Source organism: Pygocentrus nattereri, chromosome 11 (assembly GCF_015220715.1).
Source record: "Pygocentrus nattereri isolate fPygNat1 chromosome 11, fPygNat1.pri, whole genome shotgun sequence".
NCBI classification, from domain to species: Eukaryota; Metazoa; Chordata; class Actinopteri; order Characiformes; family Serrasalmidae; genus Pygocentrus; species Pygocentrus nattereri.
In genome coordinates this window covers 29,474,914-29,487,593 of record NC_051221.1, presented here as the reverse complement: position 1 = coordinate 29,487,593, position 12,680 = coordinate 29,474,914, and the positions used below count along the sequence as shown (strand labels likewise).

Sequence of the window (12,680 nt, the reverse complement as noted above, 5' to 3'; positions counted from 1 at the left end):
ATTCGATCCATTTTTTTTTCTTATGTGATAAAAGCATCTTCTACAGAGCTCTACAGATATTTTAAAATTAGTGAACAGGTGTTTCCTCCATCCAAAGAGAAAAGCTAACAAATGGCAGGAAATTGCCAAAATGAAAGCATTTATTAATGTATATATCATAAATAATTGAGCAAAGAGGGCTACTGTAGCGCAATTGTGCACATGTACAGAATGGGATATATGTATTCTGTGTATATAAATACCAGTATTCTCTAGCGGAGGCTAGGCTGCGGTATATCTGTCTCAGATTAATCGATGTGACCAGTGTTTCCATAGTAACCATCTCCCATGGGTCAGCCATGGTGTGTTGGCTCTGTGCTCCGTCCCTGCCCTTGTAGAACATGATAAATGGATATTCTCTGGCTGAGTCCACAGAGAGCTGGGCAGAAGTGGTTAGGACTGGGGTTCAGCCTGCTTGGTTTCACCCTGTAGAGCTAGAAGCCTCAGGAGGAGGTGAATGGGCCATTTTTAAATCTTAACTGCACAGATATGGTCTTGTTAGGGCTTTCACAGAGCAATAGAGATGTTAAAACTTCATATATTAAATACACTGTCCATTAGCTGGCTTTTTGCAGCACTTATTTGTAGCCTTTAAATGGAGATTCAGCTCTTGAAGGGTTTGACTGAAAGCATCAGCCAGTATAAATTTATATTGTCAAAAACAAAAAGGCTCCAGTAGTTTTATTAAATAGTGCTTTACTGATTAGTATGACTGTCATTTATCAAATACGACTATGTTAGTCCACAGTTATCAAAATTCTTAAAATCTTAAGCAGAGTCTTATAAAAAACAAAAATGACCTCATATCTTAACCTAAAAACAGTAAAATGACCTTCAGAATGTTGAACTCTGAAACAAGTATACAATTTCTTCTCTACTAAACTAACTTAAATAAACACCTGTTGTCTTGATGGCATGCAGGGCTTACATGTCTTCATGTGGTTTTCGATGGTTAGGAAACGCCTCATATTCACAAAGCAAATTATTAAGGCCACACAAGTATGTCTGGTTGTTGTTTAGCATGCTTATGTAACACTTACAGAGTCATTATCTGTGCTTTATTGGTGGGATTTCTGCCAGCACCCATAAATATGTGGAATCTTAATAAAACTATATGTCAGCCAGGACTGTTTAATGATCCCTAGTCTTACCAGATATCTTGATACCAGTTTTGTAAAAACACCTGGTGACAGGCAGGTTTGACAGGCAGGTTTGAATTGAATAGAGTGGATTTGACTTGGGCCAGTGTTTCCTGCCAGTACCTATCAGAGTGCACTCTGAAGAAGTCCTGAGTCTCTGAACAAGGCTTATATTTGACAGGGAGAGAAAAAGATAGAGTCCCTCAAAAATAGCCCTCATGGTGACTGCCATTAGCTTTAGCTAAAATGGATAATAAAGAGGATGAATTTGATTTGTCATTTCAGAAGTGTGCCGGATTCCTTCAATTGATACACTGAAAGAGATCTCTCTTGCTTACATTTAATAATTCACAAACAGGATGTACTTGCATTTTATGGATTGAACACATCCATTGTGGCTTTGATTTATAAGAAAAATCAGATGTCCCTCAAGTAGAAATGCAGATTCCGCAGCAGTGGCTTCATGAATCCATCGCTCTCGGTTCACTGTTAATTTAATATCTAGAGAGTTAAAGATGATTGTTACTGTTCTTGTTCCTTCTCACACTGTGTCCTGAACCCCAACCCTCCTGCTAGCTCTGAGGCACAGTCTTCCGGTTCCACTTCTAAGACTCTTCCAGCTTCTCTGGAAGCGCTTGCTGGCCAGAATGTAGAGCAAGGGGTCCAGGCAGCTGCTTACACTGCACATGGCCTCAAAGAACTGATTGGCCATGTAGAATGTATTTATGTTCTCATCTGTAAACTGTCCAGTGAATTGCATGGACACAAAAGTCACAATCATAATATGGTAGGGCATGTAAGACACTACGAAAACCACCAGAGCAGCTGTGATGAGAACTAGAGGCTTTCCAGCTCTCCGGACAGCACCATTCTGTCTTGCCAGCCTCCCTGGCATGGTCTTCAGCACCTTTATCATATGGGCATAGAAGCCACCCATCAACCCCAGCGGTAGAAGGAATCCCACCAGCGTCCGCAACAATGAGATGATCGTCACGTAAGTGAATGGGCCGTAGAAGTGGTCCATCCAAAAGGTAGTGTTGTCAGGGCGACGGACACCAAAGGTTATGAAGAAATCAGGAATGGATCCCACCAGGAGCAGGAGCCAGGTGAAAACACAGCAGATGCAGGCCTTCCTACTGTTCCACCAACGCTTTGAGCTGATTGGGTGCACTGTCCCAGCGTAACGATCAAAACTTATCAGAGCCAAGAAGAAGATGCTACCATAGACATTAATGTTAAAGAAGGTCTTCTTTAGTTGGCAATAGACATAAAAGCTGGCATAATTGGGGTGTTGCATGGTGAAGTAAAGAGTAAAGGGCAGCAAAAGGAGCCAGGCAAAGTCACACACTGCCAGATTTAACAAGAACACTGTCCCTGTGGTCCATGAGCGTCGACAGCAAGTGTAGTTCAAAATGGCGAACATATTCCCTAGCACACCCACTGGTAGACCAATGATAAACAAGACCAGCAAGGTGGAACAATACCATGGATGATCCTGGAACTGACTGCAGAATGGATTGGTCCAGTTCAGGTAGTACAGGAAAAGTCCATCCTGGTGCTCTGTGTGGAGACATTGAATCACATAGACACATAGTAAGCACAAGTCTTTGAAGCAAGGGTTCAGGACTGGAATTGGAAAACCTTGCTATAAAGTAATAATTATTAAACGATTCTTGGCTTCATAGTGCTGTAAGAATGTAGTATATGACGAATAGTTTGTATTCCAAACATCTCAACATCTTTAACCTCCCATTAAAGAAATAGTTCAGCAAAAAATCAGTTATGCATTTCTGTCCCTTTCCCCAGCCAAGACATGTTTACTACCTGAAGACTGCTTCTTTAGTTTTACATTAGAGCTATGAGGGTAATGTAGCCAACCAATAATGAAATCTTATATTACAACTTTTATCATCATGCAAACTATGTTTAAATAATTACACGCTTGCCTTAAACAGGGTCAAATCATGAAATAATCTCAAACAGAATTACTTACGCTTTCTCTGATACTGTATCATATACTGTTAGCAATAAAAATAGACGGAAGTACAGTCTCCAAGATGGCTCTACTGCTGTTTTTAATGCAGTGTATTTGAAGTAACATGTCTTACCTGATCAGATACATTTGATTGGAAAATTGTGCAAATTGTTGTCACTAAACTTTCCTTACTTCCATCCAACTGTGAAAATGTTTTCAGGAGGTTTTCTTATTGATTATTAAGTTTTTATTTTTCTGTTGATAAACTTATCTTCATCTTTATTGTAAAACCAAAAATGGCATTTTTGTCTTGGTAGAGCAAAAAAATAATCAGCCTACTGCATCTATGCTATAGGCAGAAATAAATAGAAACAAAAAGATAGTAGGATTCGTATGATACCCATCTAAAAGTAGGTATCAAGGTGAGTATTTGTTAAAGATTCTAGTTGTATGTAAAGGTAGTGTAAATATTGCATGCATCACATTATACAGTCCTCTTTTACATACATCATGGCCTCTGTGTGTGTTTGTATGAAATGGGTTCTTACCATGCTTATAGGAGTTATTGATGAGAAGAGGAATCATGCTGGCACACCGCTGCTCTCTGCTCGCTCTCTGTCTACAAGCTCCATCTGCCTCATCAATCAGCACAGAGCTGTGTGTATGTTTGAGGAAGTTGCTGGTTGATGTGAATACAGGTACTGAGAGCCAGGGTGTGTGTGTGTGTATTTCACAGTGCCATCTGTGCTTAACTCTCATTACTATAATCTGTTTTAGCTTTTTCATTGGTGCAGGTAAACCCCCTTGTTGTCATTATATGTCACTCACTACTGTGGATTTTTGCTGCCTGCTAAGCTGGTCTGAGCTGATGGTCAGTAGAAGGCATTTTCCAGAAGGATTTGGGGGATTTTGATTTTGGGTAGAAAAACTGTATGATGTTCAGTATTGTGTGTATTAAGCTTGCAGGTTGTAACCACTAGATGGAAGTGTCTGCAAATAGGTGAGCATTTACCAAAGTCTTGCAGCCATACTGTGTACTGCATCTATTATTGATAGTTGTCTAGTAATATAAGCAATTCTACTTGAGACATTAACCTTATAGAGGTACCAATATTATGTATCCAGAGCCTTTATGACTGGCATTTAAAAAATGTTTATCTTTCTCATTTATATCTCTGTATGTATGTATGTATGTATATATACACACCTACAAAACCCAGTATTGAGCTCATCACAATGACTTTATGTTCCTAAAATCCTGTGGTGTGAATGTATAAGTGAAATTGTGCATGGGGTGTTATTTTTTTTTCCCGCCTAACTGGTGCTCTCTGTTTCTTGTCCTCTCTCTCTTTCTTCTGTGTCCTGACTTCAGAAGTGATATCAGTTCTTATCCTCCAGGTGGAGGTGCTGCACAAAGGCCAAAATGACAAGAAGCAGACGGCTGATTAATCTACAATCAGCTGGGTGGTCATAATCACATTTAGAACCTTAGCGCACACACACATGCTGTTGCTTTGCTCCTTATGCTCCTGTTGCTTTGTCCTTCTCTCTTGCTCTCCTTTTTTATTTTCCCCTCTCTCTCTTTCCCAGACACACACAAACACACACTAACTACCAAGTAATCAGTCAGATCTACAGTTCTGACACCGTTCACCTCCACCAGAGCCAAGACTTTGAACACCCAAAGCAATTAAGTTCATTCATGCAAATCAATCCAATTATGCAACTGAGACAAACCCCGAAATTACCCAAACTGGGCTCAGCACAGATGGAATGCACAGGGAGAAGCTGTAGTGGTTTCAGGGGGACATCCTTCCTACAGTACACATCAAAAAGATTTGCAGAGATTGAGTTTATTGAGATACATGAAATTGTTTGGTAAGCATAATGACAATTTAAAATAAAAGGTGTTTTATAGCCACTGGGCAGTACAGCATGGCATAGTATGCTGTAATCTGAGCACAGAACTGTTCCCTGGGGTTGCCAAATTCATGACAGGTACTCATTTATGGTACAGTCTTAAAAAGATGATGCTTTAAGGGTTCTTTAACAAAGACAGTGGTTCTATATAAAACCATGAACATTCAAAGAATTCTTTGCATGATTAAAGGGTTCTTTGCATCATGAAAGCTTGATGGAGAGTGTGCTGTGAACGGCTCCATATAGAACCTTTTTCTTTACTAAAGAACCCATAAAGAACCATGTTTTTAAGAGTGAATGATTTACTTACATCCAAATATGTGATTGCAGGTTTGTAACCATACTTTGATTACTGTGAAATGGATTTTGCTTCAGCATGTCCTGCGGTATTCGTGGGTTTATAACCGCACTGTGCCACACAGCTGGTGGAAAGTGAAATATTGTTCTTTTTTGTGTATATGATGTGTTCTTGCTGTCTAAGATGTTATTTAAACAGTTCAGTAGTAACCTGTACAGGGTCTAACAGTGTTTCAGTTGAAAAGTTATAGCTATTGAGTTTGTGTTGTAGAGGATGGGCACCTGTAATGGTCAGCCTGGGTATGTCAGAATCAGGTCAGGGTGGACTTAGAGAAGTTGAATGTCTTGAGCTGGCAATAAAACCTTTGCTGAGCCTTCTTGACAACAAAAGAAATTTTACTTTCCTGTGCTGGGTACTGCTGAAGGGAAAGGCAGGCGGGTGTTTTGAGCACACGCCATGATGACCATGATACATAGTATCGTCAGCACATTTAAGCAGCTTGATCAGTGCGTTATTGTAGAAGCACATGTTAATGTACATTGAGAGTGGCTGGCTAAAAATCAAACATTTTATTGCCAAGTGAGAAAATCACAGCATGATACATGACTGTTTGCGTGCAGGAGCATACACAACATAAGCATCCAACATTCCAGGGTTTAAATAGAAAGTATTATTTAGTCACTCATGCTTCAGAATAAAAGATAAGCTGCTGGGCAAACTTCCTTTAGTGCAAACAGGAAGATGCTGAACGCACAAGACAGTGTGAAGTACAGTGCAAGTGCACTAAAATAATGACACAAAGCACAAGATTATTTAATAAATACATACGCAGAGTAGCTGTAATAGCGTGCTATTGAAAATACAGGCCAACACTATTGTGCAGTTTAGGTTGTAAATTAACTGCTATGTGGTGGCAGTGTACAATAACTGGCACAGGAAGCCTAATGGTATTAAGCCAGATAATAGAATTATAGAAGTATCAGTGCATAATTGAATAGATGGTCTCACAGCTGTAATACAAACTACAAGCTGTAGTATAGTTTGGAAAGCATTATAAGTAGTATAGAAAGAAAGGCATGAGTTAGAGGCAGTCCTTCAGAAGAATGTTTATGGGAAGAGACTATGGATGTGGGGTGCTTTGCAGATGACGATAGCCTTCTGTGGGTGGCTATTTTGTGAAGAGGTGATTGCTGTGTTGGGTTGGGTGTGGTGTAAATCTTCCCAGGTGTCTTCCTTAGTCTGGACAAGTACATGAGGAGAGAGTGGAAACAGACAGAAACTAGGCCTGAGCCGATTGATGAAAGTATCAGAAATCCCTGATAGATTGTATCTATTGGGCTCACTATCAAGTCAGCCCTTATAAATATTAGAAAATGCAACATCTGCAACTATGTGATGTACAAAAGGACATAAGTCATGTAATCTGTGTTTAGTCCTATATCTGTACATTCTGATATCTGATGCATTGTTTAGCTTTGAAACATTCTATTACAGCATGAGGCAGAACTTTTTTTTATTTTTTATTTTATTAGCCATGCTACAACTTTCCATCCACACAAATTGCTTTCTCACAAAACCTGAACGTCGACTTAACTTGCCGACTTTGTGGTTCCATCAAAGTAGAGGTCCTTATTCCCATGGGACAGTCGTGACTAACGCAGCTGGAAACGAGCTATGTACAGGATCGTGGGTGGGAGCGGGACAAAATGCTTATTTTAGCCAGATTCTGACCAGAAACATGGGCATGTGCTGAAACTGGTTACTGGACAAAGGTGCTGCAATTCTCCACTGAGAGGCTCCTCTGTGAGGCTCCTCTGTCTGTTGGTTGTTGTTGTTGTTTTTGTTTTTTTGTTGTTTTTTTTTTAGCTCTTACTTTCCTGCCACCGTGGTGCCCCCTATGATTCTATGTTGAATCTATCAGTGGTACATTGCACACAAACTCACAAGCTTAACAGGAACCAGAGAGTGATGGAGGTGGTGAGGGCAGTTGAGAGTAGAAATGGGTCAGCATGGATTTGGAGGAGTTGAATGTCCTCAGCTGGCACTAGAATAGCCTTTGCTGAGCCTCCTTGACAACAGCGAAAATGTTACTTTCCTGTGCTGGATACTGCTGAAGGGAAAGGCAGGTGGGCCATGACACACAATGGACCACTCCTATGGCCTATTCAGCATTGTTGGAGATAAGGCCCATCGTAGTAGTCTCATCAGCACACTTCCCGCAGCTAGACCGATGTGTCATTGGAGAAGCACACGATAACGTACACTAAAAAATGGAACTGGAGTATCTTTAATTGTTCATCTTTCCTTTCCTTGCATCTCTTCCTTAGCTTAGCTCTTCCTTCTGATGATGCAATGAAGAGATGTAAGGATAAGATGTGAGGACAGAGGAAATGACTCCAAATGAGACATCCTTCACCTGTTACTCAGCTTAAAGGATCTGTCCATAATAATCACTTAGATCCTATTAACGACATTTCACATAGGTGTGCTTTACTGAAATACAGAAATATCTGCTATTTCATAAACTTTCACTAAACTGGCCACTAAAACCACTGAAGGGAGGAAAAGAATAATGTACCACAGAACTGTGTCACATGCTACAATAAAAAAGACCTGGAATTGGGGTTGAGACTTTTGTGTTGACATTTGCTTGTACGGTACAGGATGCAGGAGGGGGTCCATGACAGATTTGAATATGTCAGTGCCAAACTGGCCATGCTGAGCCCGAGGGACCCAGTGTAATGGGCAAATAAATGGGTTGATCATACCCGAGTGATGGCCAGACAGCCGTGTCCAGGGAAGAGGCTAACGCAGGTCATAACTCAGCCACACAGCAGCCTGCAGGCTCATGAAGCTAATGCATGGATAAAAGCATTCCACAAGTGCAGTTTGTAGGTCAGGAAAGGACAAATGTTTCTATGCACAGCTACTCAACTCAACCTCACAGGCATCACATCTTTCTTGGGCTTTAGACAGACTCTTAGGACATTTTCAGTTTGTTTGGGAACAGTATCAGTCCGTACGGGCATGATAAATAATCTATTACTCTTGACTGTGGACACTATATCCTGGCACTTGCGCATGGGAACTATGCATCTGTATGTGATGTACTCGCAAAGCATTAATGCATAATTAACCTTTAGTAATCAATTATTTTTTCATTAAAAATTTATGCTTCACACATTGACAGATTGGCAGGTAATGTGGTAACTCCACAGAGAAGTGTAAGGTTTCTGTTCAGAAAATAATTTGTTCTTGATTGCAGTTCAGTTGTTACTGATATGGTTTGGATTTTTTTTTGGCTGTAAGCTTAATAAATCAGGTATTAACAGCTAAAAATAGCTTCTTGTTAAAAAAATACACTACAGCTTACTGTGAAGTCAGCCTCTAGGCCACTGTTATTGTTGCTCTCCTTTACTGTTACTGTAGCCTGTTATTATTATTGGGCTATTAATAATAACAGGCTCTGTCTTTTTTGTTTTTATCAATTTTGAGGTAAACAAAATATTAAACTTGATCGGCAATCAGTTCATGATACTATCATGAGTCGGCTTAAGCCTAATGTAGACAATGAGGCAAAATAATTAACTGTTTTTTTTTTCTCCTATGTCAAGGGCCTAAAAGTCAAATACTTAAGCTGGTGTGCAGAAATGTAGTTCTGGACCATGGTGCAGAGATAGTGAGGAGCTGAGCCCTTTGAGGCCTTGAATTTGAGAACCAGAGCTTTATATCTGATTATTGCTGCCACAGGAGACAGTGGAGTGATCTCAGCAGAGGTATCACATGGGAGAGTTTCAGGAAGTTATAGACCAGATGAGTCAGAGCACTCTGAATGCTCTGTAGAGAGGAAATGGAATATGATGGAAGGCCTGCATGGAGGGCCTTGAAGTAGTCAAGCCTGCAGATGACTAGAGCTTGATTAAAAACCTGAGCAGATTCTGCAGTCAGGTAGCATCATATTCTCCTGATGTTGTGAAGTAGCAATCTTCAGGATCTCATGGCAGATACATTGTGTTAGGAGAAATCAAGTCGATTATCCAGAATAATTCAGAGGTTTTTAAGACCTGCCTGATGGAGGATTGTGTAGGAGTAGTGACAGAGAGATTCACTGTTAAAGTGTGCTTTGCAGGAAGGTTAATTAGTTCTGTCTTTACATTTTAGGTGATGGTTCTCCATTCACAAAGAAGGACAGCCCAGTGTTAGTGAGCTGATTTGCTTGGTGGAAAGGAGAAGTACCACTGGGTGCCATCTTTGTAGACATGACATATGAGATTATCACTGATCCCAGTGACTTAGTGTAAAAGGAGAACAGATATTGGACCAAGAACTGACTCCTAGGGAACAGTTGAGCACCCAGGCAGCAATGTCCATAGAAAAGAAGGTGTCTTTGTGGTCTAGTGAGTGTCCAGAAATGTTTGTAAAGGACAGGAAGTAACAGTGTTGGAAGACACCGTTGGCTTTGTCTGTCCATAGTAGTGTTTTTATCACATGCTATGCATAACTTTGCAAAACTACTAGGAAATGCAGAATTTTGAGAAATACTCTGCTCAATAATTGTTGTGCCTAGCTACAAGCTAGGTCCCACACAATGGTACAGCTTTACGTGAACACTAAATTTCCATGGAACATCAAGTCAGAGGACAAACAGGACATTATTATGCATTCAGAGCAGCTGCATTGCTATCTGAATCAATCTTCCCCTCTCTGAGAGAGAGAGCGAGAGCATTATCCTGAAATGATTTGATTTTTTGCAATCATTTGATTCTTCAGGGAAGGGAAAAGAAAAAGCTTTACAGGTTGTGTGTGTCAGAACAATCTCTGTGATCATATAAAGTCGTCACAAATCCCAAACAGGAGATCACCAAGCGCATTATGAGGTGACAGTTCTGATTGAAAAAATGCCCTGCAGAGCACGGAAGGGTTTATATAGTCCCAAACCCATTAGTGCTAGACAAGGCATCATTAAAGTAAATTCAGTGATAAACTTGATCTGAATATACAATAAGACTCTTAAACATGAGTACTTATTTTCACTGCTGTCTTCTGTAGTGGTTCATAAGTGCCATTACCTGTTCTTCAATGTAACCCATATTAATGAACTCGCATGGGTGCTGAGATTATTGTCCAGGTGTGCCGTGGGCTTTGTGCTTATAGTAGACCCCTCTGTCTGTGTGCACTAGGCCGGTACCTGCGTCTGAAGATGTTCCGCGAGGACCATGGCTCCTGGATGACAATGTTCTTCAGCACTATCCTCTTCCTCTTCATCTTCTCTCACATCTACAACCTCTTGCTCCTCATGACTGGAGGCATGGGGTAAGTCTGCATATGTTTTGTGTACACACTTCTGCGTTCTGATATATGTGTTCAGTGTGTGTGCTTGATAACGAATGATAGAACCACAGCCATTATCAAATTATTGATGAATAGAATTGAATAGAAACTAGTAAATAATAAACTTTCTCGAAGAGAGCTCTGGAAATGATTAAGCTAATTCACTGACACACATCAAGTCAGTGTTTTGTTTATTTAATTGTATTCTAATGTTAGTATTTTTTTTTTATTTAGTAAATGTTTCCTGACCAGAGAAAGAGCTTTACATATCTCAGATGGCCTAAGATGTTTGCACAATACTGTATGTCACAGGCATTGTTTTTTCAGCATTAGCATGGCTGTGACTAGTGTGTGGATGAATGACCTTAAGTTTTCTCTTAAATGTAGGCACTCATGCCTTAAAAATTGTAGCAGTCATTTTGGCTCCATCATATAAGAAGATGGATGCCTCACTGAGGGCCCATCTCTCTTTACTTCAGTTGCTGTTTCACACTAATGTCTCCGGTTTCTGTCGCGGCTCACAGCTGGAGAAGGACGTTTCATTTCTCTCTCAGATTGAGTGCGTTTGTGTGAGTGTTATGACCACGATACATCTCTCCAAGGTTACTCTCAGTTGACAGAAGACACACCAGTCATTTATGTGCACAAGGCCTGATGGCTGTCCTTTTATTGTCTCGCACCATAAAGCACTCTCAAACGCTTGATGATACATATTTTAGAACATCTTTTATTTGCTGGTGTTCTAACAGTTTGTACATGTAATCACATTGTTAAAAAAGCCACATTTAGTGTACATGTTGTAGGCCTTTACACATCAAGCGTGATTTATTCGGACAGCAGTACAGTCATTAGGTATGTATGAAACAGATGGTATGTTGTACACTAAATGCAATTTTTCAGACGGAAAATGCAACATATTCTTGAGATCTTTTAATAACATGAACTCAATGACTAATCACGTCATCTCTGGTGTTGACATGGCATCAATCAAGATGACAGATCAAGCAAATAGAAATTTTTCATACTTTTGTATCAAAAGGATTAGAATCTCCAAAAGCAGCTCAAACAGGGCTCAAACATATGGACATTCCCATTAAATGTGGAACCACTTAAACTTTCAGCTTCTGAATGAAGCGATGAAGCTCTCTACTTTACTACGCTATGGACAATTTGAGCTAATCAAACCTGTTCTTTGTGTTTAAATTATTTGACTAAATAAAAAGAAGCCAAAGGAAATACTAACATATGACAATTATTTAGAATAGAATAGAATTAGAATAGAATGGAATAGAATAGATTATTTTCTGGACAGGCAACTCAAATCCAGGGAAATCCTGGATGAGTGGCAACCCTATAAGCTGCTTGTTTGTTTTTGTTTTGCTGTTTGTTTTGTTTAGTTTTTTTGTTTTTTATGTTTAAATGGTTAAGATGTAAACAAAGTTGTTTACAGTAGGTCTGGGCAATATGACGATATTCATCGTTATCATGATAAATTATGTATAGTATGTCATTATGTATAGTATGAAGTATTTTGTGGATATTATGCTAAAAGAACACTGAACAACTGCATGTTTCATCACCAAAAGTGCACAATTAGTCCTAATTTTAGCATTGAGTTTTTCAAATGTACCATGGTCTTACTATTATCAACACTACGTATAAAAACATTAATTATATATGAATGTAATAAACGTAATGGGTTCACTGAGCACTTTAGATATAAAACGGCTGTATTTGTGCTGTAGACATCACGATCCCTGGTTCCTGTCATTACCACTGGAGTCTATATGTTTCTCCACAGTTTAATTATTTCACATCAAACCACTCTGAATGACATTGATTGTGTTGCAACGATTGAATTGTGCAACAATTTTTCAAAATTTATAGAATTTCCCTTTAATACTGATCTTATTGAAATCAGTTGTGTATAAATGTATGTCTGATTGACTTTCACGGTTTGGTTTGTTTTTTAGAATGA

At 39.5% G+C, this 12,680-nt stretch overlaps 1 protein-coding gene across 3 annotated transcripts in view; it reads left to right on the top strand.

Annotated features, from left to right (window-relative positions):
• The window catches only part of tmem117 (transmembrane protein 117), a 54,360-nt gene that overhangs the window by 17,118 nt on the left and 24,562 nt on the right, over positions 1–12,680 (top strand). For all 3 annotated transcript variants that reach the window (XM_017699390.2, XM_037542979.1, XM_017699389.2), the window contains exon 3: positions 10,552–10,684. In XM_017699390.2, the coding sequence (XP_017554879.1) occupies positions 10,552–10,684 (133 nt within the window). The remainder of the gene's footprint in view (positions 1–10,551; positions 10,685–12,680) is intronic.